Here is a 22,938-nt window from a genome sequence, read left to right as displayed (position 1 = left end):
GTGGTAGGAGTTATTGTGTATATATTGGCCAGTATGTGTGTTGTTTCCAGTAAACAGTGAAGGAAAGACTGCCAGAAGGAAAGCATGTGAATCTAGAAATGGAAGCGTGTTCTACTTTTCAATCTCGATTGTGAATTGTATGTGTTTGTGTTGCTGAGGAAAGTGTCTGGTGGCCATGGGGCCAGATAGTAAAAATATCATCAATGTATCTAAGCTAAACTTTGGGTTTTAAAGGAGAGAATGTAGAGCACATTGCTCAAAATATTCCATGTAAAAGTTAGCAGTGGGGGGGGGGGTGTAATGTGAGCTCATGGCCGTGCCTTCTTTTTGTAGGTAGAAAGTGTTTTGCCACAAAAAATAGCCAGAACATAGTACATGCACAAAGAGTGCTTTGATATTGGGAGGGAATTTGTCCTGTAATAGAAGGGTTGTGTCATTCATTGGGACATTTGTGAAGAGGGCAAAGATATCAAAACTGACTAATAAATCATCTTTTTACAGTGTGATGTCTTTGATTTTGTTTACAAAGTGTTGTGTGTTTTTAATATAGGAGGGGGAATGACCTACCAACTTCTTAAGTGTTGATGCTAGTTTTCTTGGCTAGGTGATAATTGGCGCTGTCTATACTTTCGACTATTAGCCAAAGTGGTGTGTTTTGTTTGTGAATCTTTGATAGACGTAAATTCTCGGGGAATGAGCATAGCACGGAATTCATTTTTTAACGGTATCTTTGGACCATGTGGTGACTGATTTAAGTAGCTTCCCCATTTTCTTTTTTATTCGATTGGTAGGGTCATAGTTAACTAGTTGATATGTGCTGTTGTCTGAGACTATTGGATTCGTTTTTTCCAAATAAGTAGTTCGATTTGGAATAACTGTGGCACTGCCTTTATCAGCTTTTGTAATTACGATGTCCGGATTTAATTTTAGTGATTTTACTACTCTCAGTTCCAATTTTGTTAGGTTACTGGTTGTTGTTTTAGTATAATTTAAATTTAAAATGTTAGAGGTTTCCAAGTGTACGTTATCAGCTATGGTGGTAGGAATCTTAAAGCTTCTTTCTGTATGGTAAAAATCTTAATCTTCTTTCTATATGGTAGATAAAATCAAGTTTGTTAATTGTTCTGGGTGCCATGGCAAAGTTTAAACCTTTGCTGAGTACTGTGAGCTCATTGTTCAAAAAAAAAAATAGGTAGGGCAAGTTTTGTTTATTTTGTTTTTTCAGTGAAAGTTTAAAGTTAATTAAAAGTAAGATGAACTATGCCAGAAAATAAATTATATTCTCATTTTAATCCTTTACCCAAGCATGAGTAAATAAGTAAACAAAAAGAAAAAAGTAAATGTAGTAGCACGCTCCTCTTTTGCCCTACCTTTCTCCTCTCACCAATATCCAAAACTGTTGGATATTGAAGGGAGAGCACCCAGAAATAGTCAAAGTAGTAAATATGCTGTTACTGTTTTCAGCCACCTTGTGTGAGTTGGGTTTTTCAAGCTAACAACTTGAAGAACAAGAAATGTTAGAGGCTTCTCAGTTGAATAAGAAATGCCAGCATTTATCATGAATTTGCTTATAAATAGAACTTTTGTGTATTATTATTATATGACACCTCCAGGGAGTCCAAAGACTCATCGAGGGAGAGTGTATTTGGCGATAATTTAATTCTCTGTTTAAACTAGAAAAAATAAACATCAAAGAACTATTTTTCTCTTTTATTTCTTTTTAAACACTAATCAGTAGTTACCACCAGGATACCCACCCAGCAGTGAAGCAAATTTCTACAAACATATGCTGTGTATGTTGGATAAGAAAAAAAAAATATTAAGTTATTTATAAATTTTATTTTATCTGAAATAACATAATATCCAAAATTTGCAGCATTGCCTAATGATATTAGCAGTATGCTCTTTGAGCTGGTCCTTTGAAGATACTGCAAATTTACTTTATGTCACACAGGCAGTTTTTTTTTTTTTTTTTTTTTTTTTTTTTTTTTTTTTTTTCTTGTATACAAAAAACCCAAATGAACAAAACCAGAAATATAATTTCTTGTTAAGCATAATATTCAGTAATTATAAGTTTACTTTTGATTCAACTATTGCATTATGAAAATGTAAAGTATTACTTCTTATAACATTAGTTTTCTTAACATTAAGACATTTGCTTATTAAGTATACCAAACTAGTAAACAAAATCTTTAAAAACAATTACATGTATTAAATAAGCTACCTTCTGATTTACAGATGATGCCAAGCCCTCCGTCCTGGCTGTTTGTTTTCAGAATGGCTTGATCTATTTAATGAAGAATTATGATGATGTTGCTCCTATAATAATACATACAAAGTTAAAAGGTTGGTGTGAAGCATTTAAAGAATGCTCATTTTCTTAAATTTTATTGAAATAAAGAGCATAAGAGACTTCAGTCTGGCAAAGTAAATTATAGATAATAAGCAATTTCTATGACAAAGATTTGGTAAATTTCAAAACTTTTTTTAAGTTTCTATCTTATCTGGCTATAACATCGATGAATCAATAATATCCTTATAATCTCTTAAAAATTGTATTTTGGTAATTCCACTGAATTAGTATTGCTCCAGTTTTCAGAATATTTAATGTTTGCATAAATGTATTTTTCAAGGAAATTGCAACATGACTCCTGGTGTTTAGACTTATACATAGATTCTCCAGAGTCATGTTCTTTAAGGAAATTAATAACATAGACTAGATAATAAATAAAAATATTTAATTATTACTTCCTATATTTCACCAAAGTTAAATTGGCATTTTTCCTGCATTGCTGGAGAATCAGTGTTAGTACCAGTGTATTAATCCCTGAAGATGTTGATTTTTCTTCAGCAAAATATAGGAAGTAATAATTAAATATTTTTACTTATTATCTAGTCTACATTGTTAATTTCTTTAAACAACACACTGCTACAACATAGACTAATATTAACTAAAATAAATTTAACTAATAGTACAATATTTCGGCAAAGTCAAATTGCCATCGTCAAGGAACAAAATATAATATGCTGGAAGCATCAGTAGCTCAATTGGAAGAACAGCGGAATATTGCACCCTTTGATTGGTAAAGACCTTGGTTCAATTCTTGTCGTAATGAGGGGAATCCTTATATTAGCTTTTTCAGTTGAAGGTGAGTTAGCCAGTCTCATACAGAGGTAGCAGGGTTTTTCCCCTAGAAACCCAGGTTTTGCATTCCACTTACAGACAAATCAGCCTTCAGAAGAAGACATGCAATTTACAGACAAAACTGTTTTTGCTGATGATGGGCAGTAGATACCGTTGATGGTAGTAGTATCATAATAGGAGAATTAAGTAGTGGTGGAGAGGGTGAGATGTATTTAATGAAGTAGAGTATATTGCTCTCCCCTGATAAGTCCTTGGACTCCCTTTAAGGTCACATAATAATAATAGAAAGCCACACTCCCTGAATCTGTTTCTGCCTTAAGAAACTACCTCAACAAATTTGTTTCATGAAACTCTCAAATTTAGGAATCTCTCATCCTCCTTACTTCAGCCCAACAGCCAAGGACACCCAATTTAGCCCACTAGAGGACAATATTTAGGACTTTAGGCCTACTTTTAGTGAACGTGCTTCAGCTTTTACTTAGTGTAGTACTACATATGTGTCTTATTATATTTTGTTTCCTGACAATGGCAATTTGACTTTGCAGAAATATTGGAATATTAATTAAATTTATTGTTAGTTAATACTAGTCTACATTGTAATTTTCTTAAAAAATTGTTATTATTATTACGGGTATCTCCATAGAGTCATTAGACTCATCGCGGGAGACCCAAACTATCAAAACAATATGATAGATATTCATGTTTTGATAGTAAATGAATTCATTTACAAACGAAGAACTCACAACTGAGTCAGGCAATGCATTCCACTCATTCACCATCCACCATGGGAAAAACCTCGTTCTCACACCCTTGTTAACCACACTTTTCCTTAATTTCCAGAGATGACCTCTTGTTCTTCCATCACTCTCACAACCGAAACATTTTCCCTGCATCAATCTTATAAAAACCTTTTAGTAATTTAAATATTTCTATCATATCCCCTCTTCTCTGCCTATCAACCAACTTCTGCAATCCACAAGCTCTCAATCTATCAATGTAGGGAGCATTTTTTACATCATTCACCAACTTAGTCACTCTTCTCTGAACCCTCTCCACAGCCTCCTCATCTCCAAGGAATCCAGATGACCAGACCTGAGCACAGTAATCCAAATATGGAAGTATCAACGCTTTATAAAGGGGAATAATAATCTCTTTATCTCTGGATGTTAGTGTGTTCCTCAATAACCAAGTAATCCTATGTGCAATCTTGGACACCTTAGCAATGTGTCCCCTGAACTTCATCTCTCCATCTACCAACACCCCTAAGTCCCTAGCCTCTTCAATCTCTTGGAGTACCATTCTATCAATGTAGTACACAGCTGGTAATCTTTTAATCCCAAAATGCATAACTTTACACTTTGACATCCATTTCCTTTTGCCCATTTTACCAGCTTATTTAAATCATCCTGCAAACTCTCAACATCAGATTGATTTTTTATTGCACTACCCAACTTTGCATCATCAGCAAACAACTGAATATCTCCCTTTAAGCCATTTCCTATATCATTTATGTACAAATTAAACAACAATGGCCCAAGCACAGAGCCCTGAGGCACACCACTGGTCACCTGCCTCATCCTGGACTCTGCTCCTCCATACACCACCTTCTGGTATCTCTCCCTGAGCCATTCTCCTATCCATATCACCAGATTAGTGTCCATACCCATCTGCTCCAATATGTGCAACAGTATTCCATGGGGTATTATTATTATTATTATTATTTGACACCTCCAGTGACTCATCGAGGGAGAGTGCGCCAACAGCATCGGACGATTAATCTCCTTCCAATTACTAACCACACTCAAACTTGCTTAACTTTTTTGCATGAGCCATTAGTAGCAGAGGCTCTACCAATCAACCAACCTTTGCTGGTATCCTGTCAAAAGCCTTAGCAAAATCCAGAAGTAGCCATTTCTTTTGTCCAACTTAATGTCATTCTATTATAAAAAGCTAATAAATTGCTAAGGCAGGATCGACCTTTAATAAAACCATGTTGGCCCCTATAGAGTATCATATCCTGATCCATCCATTCTTGAATTTTGTCTTTAACCAACTTTTCCAATACTTTTACCACCACTCCCAAGATGGTGATTGGTCTTTAATTAACCACCGCAGTTTTAGAGCCACCTTTATGCAAAGGAACTACTTTGCCTTCCTTCCACTCCCTAAGGACCATATCAGAGTTCAAACTTAAGTTAAATAACCAAGTACGAGGCGTTGACAATTCCTTTGCACATTCATGCAACACCAGAGCTGATATTCCATCTAAACCTACAGCAATGTTCGCATCTAAATTTTGCAATATACTAAGTACCTCTGATTTCTTAACTTCAATTCTCACATTAGTTATTGCTACAGGTACAGAAATATTCTCACTTAGGTGATAGACTTTTGAAAAGTGACCACTCAGTAACTCTACTAGTACATCTGAATTGGTCACCTCGATACTATCAGCACCCATTAAGGTTATCCTTCCGAAATCATTCTTCCTTTTACTTGCCACATAGTGGAAGAACTCTTTTACTCTTGATCTCCTTGGCTAAGGTCTTCTCATAATCTGATTTAGCTTTTCTTACTATGCTGGTAACCTTCCTAGCTTGAGCCTTGTACTGCTCATGGGTGTACTGATCGCCTTTCTCCTTGTAAATTCTCCATAACATTTTCTTTTTTGCAGATCAAGCTTGATACTACTACTCATCCATCTAATGCCTACCTTGTTTGTCTTCCTGACCATGAGGACACAATCTGATATTGCCTTCCTCAGATACCTGCTGATTTTTTCCCATGCACTGCTAACATCTTTCCCCTGCAATATATTCTGCCATATTGCAGGAGAGAATATGCAATCACTCTTCCTTAGTATAATACTTAGTATAATAAACTACTGCAAGTCATAACGTCAATGCTATTTTAAAGGAAGTTCACGACAGTAATCATTTTTACTACAAAGGCCCTTTAATAACAACATATTCCTTTTGATCCAGTGAGTTTGCTCTTGTGAAAGTCACAACAGCAAACTTTTGCTGAGTGAATTCCACAGAAAATGAAACATACCCAAAACAAATGCAGACGTTAATAGACAGACATCAGGGTTTCCTGGCAGTGTATCGCAATTAACAAAAATGGGTAAATGTGGCAATATTAGCAGCTTTGATTGTGGACATATCAATGCAAGAGAGGTGGGTTATACTATCACTCAAGTGGTAAGAACCCTATGGTATTCTAGGGCAGGGTTTCCCAAACTATGTTCTGCGGAAAGTGAATGTGTTCCGTGAAAAATTATCAAAATTGATATGAGCCTGGAATATTTTTAAATACTGCGACAAGTTCAAACATGTTTGAAAATAAGGTGCTCCTCACTTTACATGCAGATTGTGCTATCAGGGCCAGTGTGCTCTGGCCTCGACTCAGCCGCCCGCGGTTGTCGACACCTTCGAGTGTGAGTGAAGTATGGAGGTATCTATTCTAGGAAATGTGCAATCACAAGCAAGGTCAATGCGATGCACTGTAGCATGTGCTGTCGTATTTTTGCGATGCAATACAGCCTGCTTCTGTGATAGTGTGTGCTTAGCCTTACGTCGAATACGAGATCAATGATACTCAACTCTAACCAAGGTATTCTGTTAAAATTTCAGGATTTGTGAAATGTTCCATTGTAGGAAAAGTTTGAGAAACGCTGCTCTAGGGCAACCATATCAAGGTTGTATCACAAGTATACTATCAATGAACAGACCAGCGAGCAAGTGGTGGCCAACCACATACCATTTATGACTGGGATTAACATAGACTTTCTAGGCTTGTACAGACCAACAACAGGGTGGTGGCATAATTCATATCCAGTTTCAATGTTGAAGGTTCAAACAACGTGTATTTGGATGGCAACTGACACCCTAATTGTGTACCACTGTTGACAATTCACCTGGTATCGGGAACATCAAAACTGAATCTCTGCAGAGTCATGTGGTCTGATGAATCTCATTATCAGTTGTTATAATTAAAGATTCCAAGAAATTATAATCTCGGTTTCACAATTATGTGCAAACAAAGTTTGCACACTTCATGACTGGGTTACTTGTATATAGAGGCTAATGACCTCACATCCCAGAGAAAAATCTGGGAGACTTTGGAAATAGTATTAGATCCTAAACATCTAAATATTAATCAAAGTATTAACTTATTATTATTATTATTATTATTCAGTCCTCCATGGAGTCAAAAGACTCATCATGGGAGGCCCTTCCTAGGAAACACAAAGTCTATCATACCACTCCTTGAACTCATTGATCATTCTTGCTCTCTCACCACTCTATCAAGCAATGCATTCCATGGTTCAACAACCCTCCAATCAAAGAAACTACTCCTCATCCTCTTGCTCACAGCTTCCTTTTGCAACTTCCAAGGATGGCACCCTTGTCATCGCTCCTTCCTGCTGTTCCATCAAACAAAAGAACTCCCCAGTGTCAACCCTCTAACTGTCGAGAGACAGTTAGAGGGTTGACATCTCAATCATATCACCTCTCCTCCTTCTATCTACCAAACTATGCAGTCCACATTCTGTCAGCCGATCCTCATAATTAACATTGCACAGTCCTGAAACCATCTTTGTTATCCACCTCTGTACCTTTTAAACAGTTAATTTATTCCCTTCAAATCCTGGGGACCAAATTTGAGAACAATAGTCTATGTGTGATCTGATCAGGGTCTTATACAATGGAACAATAACTCTTTTATTTCTCAGGTCGGCATCCTTCTCAGTATTGCAGCAATCTTCTGGACCACCTTTGCAATATGTTCCCTGAATTTCAGTTTTCTATTAATCATCACCTCCAGATCTCTTGCCTCCCCTACTTTTTGCAGTACAACTCCTCCAATCGAGTATGTAGCCTCCCATCGATGTATCCCAAACTTCAAGACTTGACATTTTGCTGCATTAAACTGACATCCTCATTCATTTGGCCATCCGTCTAGTTTATTTAAATCCTCTTGCAGGGATGCCACATCTGCGCTATTACTGATAATCCCTCCCAGCTTCACATCATCTGCAAACAACTGAATATCCCCTCGCAATCCATTGATATAAAGGTTGAACAATACAGATCCCATACTGAGTCCTGTGGGTCTTCACTTGTAACCTTCTGCCCCACCATACACACAACTCTCTGATACTTATCGGACAGCCAATCCTGAATACAGTTGACCAACCTGCCATCCAAACCCATGTGCTCCCCACCCTCTCTACTTCTTGGTTTGTAGCAACATCCCACTAAATATCCTGTCTTGGCTACCCCTACTTCACACCATATGCTTTCAAAACCATTAGTGTCACTGCCTTTGAAAGCCTCCACTCTTAGAGGACATAAGTCATGACTTATCATAACAGTACTTCACCACTGCGTTTTACCTCCCTATCCTACCGAAAAATGCTGTACCCTCTACTTCTATTCCTGTTATTATCAGCTCTTCTGATACTATGACCAAATCCAAAACTCTTGAACCTCTTGTTCCCTCTATTACATCTGAGTACATCCTAGCCTTCATTAGTCAAACTCATTCATGTGAATGCATAAACTTGCACAATGTTCTGAACAAATAGAAGTATTTTAAAAATAACATCAAGCTCTTCTATTACTGCATAACTGTTGTCACCTTTGTTAGTCATTACTGTTTTGTTTGCTAGTTTACTAAGTTGTATGTTTACACTTAAAAAAAATCCTGTGCAATTAGGATGAAATGTCATGTTGTTAATTAAAAGAAATGTTATCAACTTATTCCGGTGTTCTGCCTTATAAACTTTAGTCAAATATATAATATATACATACATTATGATAAGCTAATATTCAAGTTACAGCACATGGGTCTGGATGTCAGATTGGTCAACTGGATTCAGGATTGGCCGTCCGGTAGGTATCAGAGAGTTGTGTATGGTGGAGCAATATCAAAGAGGCAGAAGGTTACAAGTGGGGTTCCACAGGGCTCAGTATTGGGACCTATATTGTTTAACCTTTTATATATTGTTTTTAAATTTTAAATATTGTTTAATATAAATATTAATGACATTATCCGTGGATTGCAATGGGATATTCGATTGATGCGAAGCTGGGAAGGGTTATTAGTAATAGTGCAGATGTGGTAGCCCTGCAAGAGGATTTGAATAAGCTAGATAGATAGGCAAATGAATGGGGGTTGACCAATCTGACATCCAGTTGACCAATCTGGATGTCAGATTGGTCAACTGGATTCAGGATTGGCCGTCCGGTAGGTATCAGAGAGTTGTGTATGGTGGAGCAATATCAAAGAGGCAGAAGGTTACAAGTGGGGTTCCACAGGGCTCAGTATTGGGACCTATATTGTTTAACCTTTTATATATTGTTTTTAAATTTTAAATATTGTTTAATATAAATATTAATGACATTATCCGTGGATTGCAATGGGATATTCGGTTGATGCGAAGCTGGGAAGGGTTATTAGTAATAGTGCAGATGTGGTAGCCCTGCAAGAGGATTTGAATAAGCTAGATAGATAGGCAAATGAATGGGGGTGTCGGTTTAATGCTGCAAAATGTAAGGTCTTGAGGTTTGGGACACATCGATTGGACACTGCATACTCTGTAGGAGAAGTTAAACTGGAGGAGGTAGGGGAGACAAGAGCTCTGTGGTTGATGATTGATAGAAACCTGAAATTTAAGGGACATATTGCAAAGGTAGTGAAGGTCACACAGAGGATTGCTTCAATAATGAGGACACTGACCTGCAGAGATAAAATGGTTATCATTCCGTTGTATAAGACCCTGATCAGATCACACATAAACTATTGTTCTCAGATCTGGTCCCCAGGATTTGAAGGGGATAAATTAACTGTGGAAAGGGTGCAAAGGCTGATAACAAAGATGGTGAGGGCGAGAACAGTCAATGCATTTAAAGAGTGGTATGATAGACTTTGTGTTTCCTAGGAGGGACCTCCCTCGATGAGTCTTGATAGACTTGTGTTTTTAGAAAGAACCTCCCACGATGAGTCTTTTGACTCCATGGAGGCCTGAATAATAATAATAATAATAATCTTGAAAGGCTGCTTCTGGAAAGAAGTACAGTGAGTGATGCAAACAAGATATCACCAGAAGCCAAGATGTGATGTAAATCTGTGGGAGACCGTGGAACAAGTGAGACCAAAGTGATTGTGATGAAGATAAGATTAGTGTGAGAGATGACAGCCAATCAAGCCAAGAAAAATCTTACTAAGTTCTTTCAATATGTGGGTAGTAGAAGAAAGAATGACTATCGCAGGATGATGGTAGTTGATGACAATGGTGGGTTGATAACTGATGCAGAGGATATAGTCAAAGTTCAGTGAGCAGCGAACTTTGACAGCAATGCCATCTACTACCCACCACCACCACTAGTATTTTCACAGACAATCACAATCATCCCTGTCCACGGTGAGATTCGAACCTGCAGCCTTTTAGCTGGGAAGCAGATATGCTAACCACTCGGCCAACTCAGCTAGCAAAAAAAAATCCAAAGACTCATTGAGGGAGGCACCTACTCTAAAACTCTCTGTCTCCACCACTCAATCCACCAACTACAACTAACTGCAACTACACCAACACCATATACTGCCCCTTCACAACGAGTATTTCGACAGACAATCACAAATCCATACCCACAGCAGGATTCGAAGCCACAGCCTTTTGGCTGGAGAGCAGATACACTAACCACTCAGCCAACCAGGCTGGCTTAGTACATGATACATGACAGAAGGAGGAGAGAAGGAACAGTCAATTCTGGAAATTGAATAAGAGCATAATTAGTAGGGATGTAAAACTAGATTTTTTCTAGCAGATTGTTGCATGAATAGAAATGTTTCCATAGGTGGTTTTGACTACTTTTGTCAGTAAACAAGTTTAAGGATAGGAATGATTTTCATTGTATGAATAATGGTTATTGTGAGCTTCCTGTGATTGAATGTTTCATCCATGGTGTTATCCAGTTAATAATAATGTCCTTATATAAGCTTTAGTTAACTTTATAATATGTTTCTTATTTTTAATTTTAATTATAATTATGTTCTGTATGTTATCCAAATTTTGTTATCTCATATTAATAAAATTAAGATTTTGTTAAAAGTAGTTTTGTTTAAATGCAATGAATTTTTTTTTTTTTTTTTTTTTAATGTAGGGATAAAAGTTGAATGGTCAAACAGTGGAGAGTTATTAGCTGTTGCAGGAGTTACATCAGAATCTTCCTTGAGCTGCATCAACAAAATTCACTTCTATACCGAGTTTGGAACTTTATGTTTTGTAGTCACAATACCTAATACACAGGTGTGTGTGTTTGTGTGTATATATAAATATATATACACACATGTTATTTATTATTTAATGACTAGAACACCGAGAATTAAAAATAAAAGCAGATTTTATTCACATGACTAGTTTCGTCTTTCACAGACTTCTTCAGGTGCAAAAACCATAGAAATAACTAGCAAGATAAATGTACAGGAACTGGCTCTGAACAGTACAAAAAAGCATTAGCAAATAACTGTTAAAGTTCAAGCCTTGATGAGTTTAAAAAAGAAATCTCTCTAACTTTATTATTAGGCAGTTAGAGAGAGTCAAAATCATCCAGGTAGATGTTAGCGAGTACTGGAGATAAAGGGTTTCTCATAGCTAGCCCTGAATTTTGTTTGTAGATTGTGTTCTCAAATTTGAAGTATCCAGAATTAACACAGTGTGTCAATAAGGCTAAAATCTTAGATACTTTGTCTTTTAATAGTGAAAGAACTTCATCTGTAGGAACATTTATAAATAAGGAAATTATGTTGAAACTGGCCATGATTTCTGTGTCTTTGATTGTGATATCCTTAATGCTGTAGAAAAAATCCATTGAGTTTTTGATAAAGGATGAAGATTTGCCAGAGAAACATTTTAGAGAAGTGGCAAGATATTCAGAAAGGTTGTACATTGGAGAATCAATGCCTTCGACTATAGGACGTAATGGGATATTCTCCTTTTGGACTTTAGGTAATCCACATAGACGAGGGATCAGTGGATAGAGAGAACGGAGGGAAAGATGTAAACTTCTGGGTAATTCCATTGTAGTTCTCAAGAGATTGTTTGTGCAATTATGAAGTTCTCTAGTAAGATCTCTTTCTAGAATAGAATAAGTGTTTATAACAAATCTAATATCTTGTTGTGATAATCTGCTGTGTTGAGAACAACCATAGCATTTCCTTTATCTGCTGGAAGAATAATAATATCTTTATTATTCTGAAGATGTTTAATAGCCTGTCGTTCTGAAGAGGTGATGTTGTCTGCAGGAGGTCTAGCATTGTTAATAGTGAAAATGAATTCAATATGAAGTAAGTTTGCTTCTTAGGTAGGGAGGAAAGAAGCTGCCTTCTCAATTTTGGTAAGTAATAGTTCTTTTGGAATAGATCTCGGTGACAAAACAAAATTGAGGCATCTGGAGAGAATATTCTTCTCAGCAGGTGAGAGGTTGTGACTAGATTTGTTGATAACCTTGTCTTGAGGGAGGTGTGGTTTGGAAATTAAAGAGTTCTCTTGTTTTTGTTTAAGAAAATTAAATTTTTTAATTAGTGTCAGTTTGTTTTCATTTTGAATCTTGGAAGCAGAAGATTCACCCACCTCTTTAATATAGTTCCATGTGACACTATCAAGCGAATGTTCAATGTTGTTAGAAAGTGCACTTTTTTTTTAGCAAATAGAAAGGCCAAGGTAAATTTAGTGTCAAAAATTCTCTCGGTGAGGAGTTCTAATTTCGCTCTGTGGTAAATCCTGCTTGCCCATTCTATTCTGATGTTCTCCTTGAGAGAGATAAAATTAGAGAAACCCATATGGAATTTGCAGCATTTCAAGAACACTAGTCTGTTGATATGCAGTCCAATTCTCTTCAAGGTCTTCTGGTAATTTCTGATGTTATGGTAAATTGCCTTGTCATAAGGACTAGAAATGTTCATAGATTGATTTACTTGGTTTGAGTGCATGTTATTTATTATTTAATGACCAGAACACCGAGAATTAAAAATAAAAACAGATTTTATTTGCAAGACTAGTTTTGTCTTTCACAGACTTCTTCTTCAAGTGCAAAAAACATAGAAATAACCAAAGATAACCATACAGGAACTGGCTCTGAACAGTACAAAAAAGCATTAGCAAATAGCTGTTAAGGTTATTGATGAGTTTATGATGAGCCTTGATGAGTTTAAAAAAGAATTCTTTCTAACTGCATTATTAGGCATACGCGTGTGTTTAAGATCTCGAGCATGCCAATATTGGATAGCAGAATAGTGACAATCTGACAAGTTGTAATTAAGGTTACTGTTGATATGTATAGGATTAAGGATTATTTCTTTTTGATTCTATTATTTTTCTTTCTATTTCATCGTAACAATGATGAATGTTATTTGACTTTTCCCAGAGAACTGGATGTGGGAGTCCTTCTTCGTTGGAATTTGCAGAAAACAAAATATGGCTAGATAAAGCACTGGCTTGTGTTCTCTTGTAATTTATATATCTTTGATGTCCCTCAGTGCAAAGTTCAATTGATTTTTACATTGTTGTTGTTATTATTACTATTATCCAGGCATCTCCATGGTCCAAAGAAATATGAATAATGGTTAGTGCAAGAGGCCTACACTTGTCTTTGTTCATATTTGCCCATCATTCCTCTACTTAAACTAATTTAAAATATTTCAGCAGTCTCAAACAAATAACTAATCCTCAAATTCTTGCTAAATACACTGTTACTCAACTTCTAGGAGTGGTTGCTTCTTCTCTCTCCTTCTGTTATTTATTGAAAATTTTCTCTTGCATCTGCCCTATATAATCCCTTAGTAACATATATGGGACATAAATAGGATGCCAGGTTGCTTATTATGTGTGTAGTATGGAATTATTGCTCCTGAAGGATAAGTAACTTTCATATTTTATTTGAGAATATTAGGTTAACTTATTTTAGTTTTTGTTTAAACAGGATTGACTGAACTAGTTAGCTTGTAAGTACACATTGTATTTTTTTTGTTTAAGTACAATATTGTCAGCACGACACCAATGCATGGACGAACAATGGTGGCCAAGTCCACATTGTCGGGTGATTTGAATTTATGGGATTTTATTCAGTGCAGTGTGAGAGAGAGCGAGAGAAATGTATTCAAGAAAATTAAAGGATATGTGAAAGGAAATTGAAACTGGAGAGAGAGTGTGTATATTAAGTATTTCAAAAGTGAATGTCTGTTAGGTGATGAGAATGCAGCAGATATTAGTAGAGTGGACAGTACCAACAGTAAGATGGAAAATAATGTTATTAATGTCAATTGTGCAGCTGTGGAAATAGAGGAGAATGAAATGGACATTAATAAAGAAATTGCATTCTCTCAAATGTTATCCTTCATAGGACAAAACGTGAAATTGAAAATTGCAGAAGCGGCAAGAGATTAGCGGGGCTAAAAAGAAAAAGAAGTAGGTGGCCCAAAGGAATAATAAAGACCGCCCAAAGAAACAAGAAAAACAAGTTAAGGAGAAAATTATGTATGGAGGCTCAGTGATCAGGAGAGTACTTAATGAAAGTGTGACAAAAGCATTTTTTCAGGGGTGCATAAATTCACGAGATTAGCCATGCCATCTGTTTGCAAAAAGGTAAGTCGAACGAAATGATTGTCTTAGTTGGTACAAATGAAGTAATAATAGTATCTGGTCCCCTGGGTTTCTTTTAGATGAGGAAGCAGTGGAGAAGATTCAGATGTGAGTGACCAAAATGATGAGTGGCCTGTGGAATTTTCCATATGTAGATAAATTGAGGGTGTGTTGATTGCAGAAGTTGGTTGATAGGAGAAAAAGAGGATATATAATGGAAACATTTAAGTTGGTTAAAGGTTTTATAGGATTGATGCAGGAGAAATGTTTCAGCACTTGGCTAGAGGGACTATAACCAGGGATGATCCCTGGAAGTTGAATGACGGTGTGGTTAGTAGAGGTGTGAGGACTCGATTTTTTACTTGGAGAGTTGTGAATGAGTGGAAAGGGTTGCCAGTGCAACCCTTTGTCTGTTAGCGGATTCAAGGAGAGGTATGATAGCCTGTGTGGGTAAATGGGTCTCTGCAATGAGAGTTCAGACTTCATGGAGGTGGCCATGTAATAATAATAATATGCTTCCATCATATGCTCTTTTCTCTGTTTGTAAACTAAATTTTGTAACCCATAAACCTTCAGTCTATGCTTACAGAAAGCATTTCCACAGACATGTTATCTTTCTTTGGATCTTCTCCATGACTTCCTTATTCCCAAGAAATTCAGGCAACCAAATCTGTGCATAGTACTCAAAGTGAGTCTTTGCACTGTTTTGTCCATATTTGCAATACTACTTCTGAACTTCACTCCCGATTCTTTGCCACTCCCCAGATCCCTTGTTTCATCAGTTTACTGCAGCATAGTCCCATTAATATAACACTACTTCTGTTCTTTTCAGTCCAAAATTATATTGTAACTGTGTCTTCAGTATCAGCTGTTTAACTTGCTTATGTAAATATGGCTTATGAAATTTTATTGCATACAATTTTCCTGCAAAATATTGAGGGCATAATGATTTCAATTTAACAAGAAGAGTGAGAAAAAAAAAATTCTTGCACTGTGTCGAGTTACAAAGATGTCAAAAGAGGACAAGATTGTGCCACTTTAAGGGATATGATAAAACTCAAGCATCAAATTATAGGCCTATCTGTGTGTCAGATGTTGTGGTTAAGATGTTGGAGAGGTTGGTCAGAACTAGAATACAGAATTAGGTAGATAACAAACAATGGTATTATCTTTGATGGACAGCATGGATTTCCTAAAGGGAGGTCATGTTTTAGTAATCTACTTACTTATTACAATAAGGTGACGGCTTCATTGGACAGAGGAGAGGGATACACAGTAGTTTACTTAGATTTTACAAAGGCTTTGGATAGAGTACTATCACATGATAAATTGATAATCAAACTATAGCAGATGGGGTTGGATATTAGATTAGTGCATTGGATAGGAGACTGGCAATCAGATAGTTATCAGCAAGTTGTGTATAGGGAGCAATATCCCAGAAGAGGAAAGTCACTAGTGGTGTGCCTCAGGGTTCTGTTTTAGAACCATTGCTGTTTAACCTGTTATGTTATGTTAATGATATTGCCAAGGATAGGATATTCAGTTGTTTGCAGATGATGCCAAGTTGGAATGAACTATGAAGAGTACAGAAGATGTTGTGGCCTTACTAGAAGTCTTGAATAGATTGTGTGAATGGGCACAGAAATGGGAATTTCAGTTTAATGTTGCAAAATGTAAAGTTTTAAAATTTGGGAAACAAAGATTTGATGTAGAATTTATGCTTGGTGGAGATATATTGTTGGAGGAAATAAGAGATCTTGAGGTGATAGTGGATAAGGATCTAAAATTTAGGGGACATATTGCCGAAATTGTGAGGACAACGCAACGAATTATGGGAATGATGCAGAGCACACTGACTTATAGAAGTAAGGAGATTCTTGTTCAATTGTATAAGGCTCTGATTAGCTCTCACATGGACTACTGTGCACAGATTTGGGTTATCTGGTTTTCAAAAGGATGAAGAGATGTTGGAAATGGTCCAGAGGCCATTTTAGATAGATAAACTTATAATGCAATTAGGCAAATTAAAGGAGGATATAAGCTGGGAATAGATATATGCAGAGATGGACAAGGAAACATGTTAGCATAGAGAGGAGGAGTAAAAAATAGATGGAGAGAATATTTCCTTGAATTGTTGAATAAAAATGTTAGCCCTGCAACTCAAAATTATATATCAAGTACTATTGAAGAGAATGATTCTGTAGAGCTACCATCAAGGCAAGAGCTTAATGATATAATACATCAGGGTTTCCCAAACTATGTTCTGCGGAAAGTGAATAAGTGTTCCATGAAAAATTATCAAAATTGATATGAGCCTGAAATGGTTTTAAATGCTGCAACAAGTTCAAACATGTTTGAAAATCAGGTGCTCCTCACTTTGCACGTGGATTGTGCTATTAAGGCCAGCATGCTCTGGCCTTGACTCAGCCACGCGCAGTTGCCGACACCTCCGAGCACGAGTGAAATACGGAGGTATCTATTCTAGAAATGTGTGGTCACAAGCAAGGTCAATGCGATGCGCTGTGGCCCGTTATGCCTGTAGTGTGCGCTGTTGCATTTTTGCGATGCGATACAGCCTGCTTCGGTGATAGTGTGCGCTTAGCCTTACATTGAATACGAGACCGATGATACTCAACTCTAACCACGGTGTTCCGCTAAAATTTCAGGATTTTTGAAGTGTTCCATTGTAGGAAAAGTTTGAGAAAAGCTGTAATACATACTGACTAAGGTAGTTTATGATCTCTGGAATGTCAAATATGAGGAAAGGTTGAAAAGATGCAATTTACAGAGTCTAGTGGATAGGAGGAAGAGGATGATATGATAGAGGCATACAAGTTAGTAAGGGGTTGTTATAGGATCAATGTTGAAGAGGTTTTACAGAAAATGGTGAGAGATTAGGGGAGAATCATAGGTCATCCCTGGAAGTTGTATAAGGAGAGTGTGACAGGAGAAGAAGGTTTTTTGCATGTAGAGTTGGGAATGATTGGAATACGTTGCCTGAGAGGGTGATATCTGCAGAGAATTTGAGTGTGTTTAAAGTGGGGTATGACAGAAGGACCTCCTAGATGGGTCTTTGACTCCATCTGGTCTTAGGATAATAATAAAAGTATAATAATAAAAGTTGAGAAAGTGATTTTTAATCGGTGAATAGTCTGTTTTTTTCCCCCATTTTTCTACGTTTTTGAGTGCTAAATTGTTTCTCTGAATACGAGTCTACTTCAGTCGTTGTTTTTTGGAAGTTAGTTGCTGTCGCGATATAATATATTTTGGTTACCGTCGGAATCGAATGCATAACAGTGGAAGACAAAACGAAGCTAAGTTTACATCACTGTATTTAGTTATATTTCATTTTATTTAATTATATTTAGTGTACTTAAATGTTTTTTGCTTGTAATTGTTTGTACTTTTTTCTTATTTATTTAACGGAATTTATTAATTGAATAATTATTAAAGATTACGCTACTTGGCAGTAAGGAATGATCGCGGATTCAGCTGCAGTCGCAAGTGGCGTATCGCCAAGTCCTCCGCCATTTAAGAACTCTATTATAAGTAATATCATAAGGGACTTTGTGGCATGCAGTACTTGCAGCATGTATGCATCTTGGGAATTGGATATGTGGCTTGTGAAAGAGAGAGCGGAGAGCATATGTGCGCAAAATGCAGGCAGTTGGAGGAAATAAGTGCATTAGAAATATCGATATCTGACCTTGTTGCTCCAGGAACGGGGAATGAATGTAGGAAGACAAGTAGTGTGATAGGAGAGAATGAAAAAAAAATATATATATATGAATGAGAAAATAATAGTTGATAGTGTGGAAGGTGTGAGTGACTGTGAAAGTTTAGGAGATGGTTTTGTTTGGGCGAGTGAATTTAGATTAAGAGTGACTGACCTGCAGAGGGAGATAGATGAGCTGAAAGAGGAGGTGGAATGTCTTGTGAATGAGAGCAGAAGCATGAAAGATAAGATTGAGAGAATGGAAGAGATAAATGCAAGGCGAATCAGAGTAGGGGAGAGAGAGAGAATTTAGGGAGTATGAGTGAGAGGTATGGGGGTGCTAGAAGAGGAGAGAATGGAAACAGTAGACGAGAGGGAATGAGAGAGAGGTATGGGAATGCTAGTAGACGAGAGGATGGAAACAGTAGGAGAGACGGAATGAGAGAGAGATATGGAAGCTAGAAGAGGAGAGAATGGAAACAGTAGGAGAGACAGAATGAGAGAGGGATATGGAAGTGCTAGAAGTGGAGAAAATGGAAACAGTAGGAGAGAGGGAATGAGAGAGATGTATGGGAGTGCTAAAAGAGGAGAGAATAGAAACAGTAGGAGAGAGAGGTATGGGAATGCTAGAAGAGAGAATAGCAGTAGAGGAGAGGGAATGGTAAGAGGTATGATGTATGGCGACTCAATGATCCGTGGTGTTCAAGATAGGATGCGTGAGGAGTGTTTGCCAGGAGGAACAATAGAAAGGGTGGCTATGGCAATTAAGAGAGGTGAAAGGGTGGATGAGATGATTGTGATGGTAGGAACGAATGACTTGAGTGGTAATGTAAGTCGAGCAGCGAGAGATATGAGATTTTTGCTTGAGACTGTATGGAAGAAGACAGAGAGAGGAAAAATAGTGTGTGTGTTGCATAGGTATGATAATGATGAGCTGAGCAGAAGAGCGGTGATATTGAATGCCATAATGGCAAGAATGTGTGATGAGAGAGGACTGGTATATGTGGATGCTTGGAGTGCGTTTGAGGAAAGAGAGGAATTGTATGCGAGAGACTGTTCATTTGAATGAGGAAGGACTTAGGCATCTGGAGAGATTGCTGTTCTGAACAAGTCAGTGTGTCCCAGGGAAGATGATAGCAGGGGTGGCCTCTTGTGGGAATGGATACTTGGGAGAAGGGAGACGATATCAGGTAACACTGAGCCCAGTGGAGTCTAGAAGGGATAATGCTGATTATAGAAACAACAGCATTTATATGCTTTATACTAATGCCAGGAGTATCCGGAATAAGGGAGAGGAATTGGTGGCGCAGATAGCATCAGCCTGGCCAAAAATTATTGCGATCACTGAGACATGGTTGATAGAAGTCGCTGGGTATAACATTTTTCGTCAGGATCGGAGGGGAAAGCATGGTGGTGGGGTACTGCTTATGATAAGTGATGACCTATGTCCTCTAAGAGTGGAGGCTTTGGAAGGAAGTGAGACAAATGATTTTGAGAGTGTATGGTGTGAGGTAGAGGTAGGCAAAACAGGATATTTAGTGGGGTGTTGCTACAGACCCAGAAGCACAGAGGATGGAGACCAGGAGATGTTTAGACAGCTAAGTTTGGCAAGTGCAAGAAGAATGATTATTATGGGAGATTTTAACTACAGTAGTATAAATTAGAGAGAGGAAGATGCATGTAGCAATAGGGAAATAGAATTTCTAGAATTCTTGAGGGACAAATGTCTTAGGCAACATGTAACAGAGGGAACAAGAGGTTCAAGAGTTTTGGATTTGGTTATAGCATCAGAAGAGTTGATAATAACTGAGTTGACATCTCTCCCACCAGTTGGAGAGAGTGATCATATGGTTTTGACTTGGAAAATGAATAGACATGCAGGAGTATCAAAGAGACGGGAACTTATGTGGAATTATAATGCAGGTGATTATAATAGTCTTAGACGTCAACTTCGGGACGTTTCATGGAGGGAGGAATTGGAAGGCTGGGATATCATTAGTGCGTGGGAAATTGTGAAAGAATATTTGTTATCAGCAATGGTAAGTTGTATACCACGAGTGAATTAGAGGACACAATTTGGAGTAAAGTGGATGACAAACAATATTAAACAGGAATTGCATGCGAAAAATGGCTATGGAAGAGATATAAGGAGACAGGTGAAGATAAGATGCATGAAGAATATAAGACACAGGCCAGAAGAGTGACTAGTGTGGTAAGGAAAGCGAAACTGGAATATGAGAGGAGATTGGCCCTAAGATCCAAAGAAAATCCTAGGGAATTTTTTAGCTATGTGGTCAGTAGGAGGAGAAATGACTGTGGAAGAATGATATTGTGGGATAAAAATGGGAATAGAGTGACTGATGCAGAGGACATAGTGGAATTGTTCAATGAACACTTTATTGGAGTATTTCATCCTAGAGGAGTCAGTTTTAATGCTAGAGGGATAGGACTGGTACGAGGTCTGGAGGTACAGGAGGAGAGTGTGTTTCAGATACTGAGTACTCTGGATGTCAGTAAAGCTGTGGGACTGGATGGTATTTCGCCACGAGTTTTGAGAGAATGTGCTAGGGAATTGACAGTACCTTTAACGTGGCTTTTCAATGAAAGTCTGACTTTGGCAAAGGTGCCCAGGGAATGGAAGGAAGGTAAGATAGTGCCATTGCATAAGGGTGGTAACAGACTGGAAGTGTCTAATTATAGGCCAGTCTGTGTGTCATCAGTAGTTAGTAAGATCTTAGAGAAAGTAGTGAGGGACCGTGTACAGCATTGGGCAGATGAGGGCAATGCTATCTGTGAGAGTCAACATGGATTTGTGAAAGGACGCTCTTGTTTTAGCAATATGCTAGCCTTTTATAATAAAGTTACAAGAACATTAGATGAGGGAAAGGCATATACTGCAATTTTCTTAGACTTAGTGAAGGCATTGGACAGGGTGCCACATGATAAGCTGATTTTTAAGTTGCAGCACATGGGTCTGGATGTCAGATTGGTCAACTGAATTCAGGATTGGCTGTCCGATAGGTATCAGAGAGTTGTGGGGCAGTTTTAAGGAAGTAGATGGTTACAAGTGGGGTCCCACAGGGCTCAGTACTGGGACCTATATTGTTTAACCTTTATATCAATGACATTGTCAGCGGATTGCAAGGGGATATTCAATTGTTTGCGGATGATGCGAAGCTGGGGAGGATTATTAGTAATAGTGCAGATGTGGTAGCCCTGCAAGAGGATTTAAATAAACTAGATAGATGGGCAAATGAATGGGGGTGTCGGTTTAATGCAGCAAAATGTAAGGTCTTGAGGTTTGGGAAACATCGATGGGATGCTGCATACTCTATGGGAGGAGTTATACTGGAGGAAGTAGGGGAGACAAGAGATCTGGGGTTGATGATTGATAGAAACCTGAAGTTTAGGGACATATTGCAAAGGTGGTGAAGGTAACACAGAGGATTGCTGCAATTATGAGAAGGACACTGACCTGCAGAGATAAGAGGGTTATCATCCCGTTGTATAAGTCTCTGATCAGACCACACTTGGACTATTGTTCTCAGATTTGGTCCCCAGGATTTGAAGGGGATAAATTAACTGTGGAAAGGATACAAAGATGGTTTCAGGACTCTACAAGGATAGTTATGAGGATCGACTGAGGGAATGTGGACTGAAGAGTTTGGTGGATAGAAGAAGGAGAGGTGATATGATTGAAACTTTTAAACTGTTGAGAGGTGGTTACAGGGTTGACACTGGGGAGTTCTTTTGCTTGGTTGAACAGTGGGAAGGAGTGATGACAAGAGGCCATCCCTGGAAGTTACAAAAGGAAGCTGTAAACAAGAAGGTAAGGAGTGGTTTCTTTGCGTGGAAGGTAGTTGAACCGTGGAATGCATTGCCTGATGGAGTGGTGGGAGTGAGAACGGTCAATGAGCTTAAAGAGTGGTATGATAAACTTTGTGTTTCTTAGGGGGGGACCTCCCCTCGATGAGTCTTGACAGACTTTATGTTCTTAGGAAGGACCTCCCATGATGGGTCTTTTGACTCCATGGAGGCCTGAATAATAATAATAATAATAATAATTCTACAATGAGAATGCAAGATAAAGGGGGGGGCAAAGTCTAGAGTACTTTTTAGGTCCTAATAATATTTGAAAAAAAACAAAAATTCGTTATCATCAAATTTCTGATATATACCCTCAAGGGGTATTACAGGATATGATAATATTACATGAAAAATTTACATCATTAAAAAAAAAGTTATATGTATATAAACTCTTGATTTTGGCAGGATGTGTGAAGAAAAAAGTAGAATAATTTCCCATAGCGACAATAATATCAGTTCTTCATTTCTATTCAAATTCTGGTAGTGATGTAAGGTTTCACAGATTTCTTTGTACATTAATTCTATAAGAAAATGAATTTTAAGTGCAGTCTTAGTTTTTTTTTT

At 37.5% G+C, this 22,938-nt stretch overlaps 1 protein-coding gene across 1 annotated transcript in view; it reads left to right on the top strand.

The window, feature by feature from the left end:
• The window catches only part of LOC150099318 (tubby-related protein 4-like), a 215,813-nt gene that overhangs the window by 116,000 nt on the left and 76,875 nt on the right, over nt 1–22,938 (top strand). Inside the window, exons 5-7 of the mRNA XM_090404314.1 lie at nt 1,739–1,768; nt 2,250–2,346; nt 11,317–11,462. Coding sequence (XP_090260440.1) covers nt 1,739–1,768; nt 2,250–2,346; nt 11,317–11,462 — 273 coding nt within the window. The remainder of the gene's footprint in view (nt 1–1,738; nt 1,769–2,249; nt 2,347–11,316; nt 11,463–22,938) is intronic.

Source organism: Typopeltis vanoorti, chromosome 14 (genome assembly GCF_054136105.1).
Source record: "Typopeltis vanoorti isolate ZY-2024b chromosome 14, IOZ_Tvanoo_1.0, whole genome shotgun sequence".
Taxonomy (NCBI): domain Eukaryota; kingdom Metazoa; phylum Arthropoda; class Arachnida; order Uropygi; family Thelyphonidae; genus Typopeltis; species Typopeltis vanoorti.
This window is presented reverse-complemented; position numbering and strand designations above follow the sequence as displayed.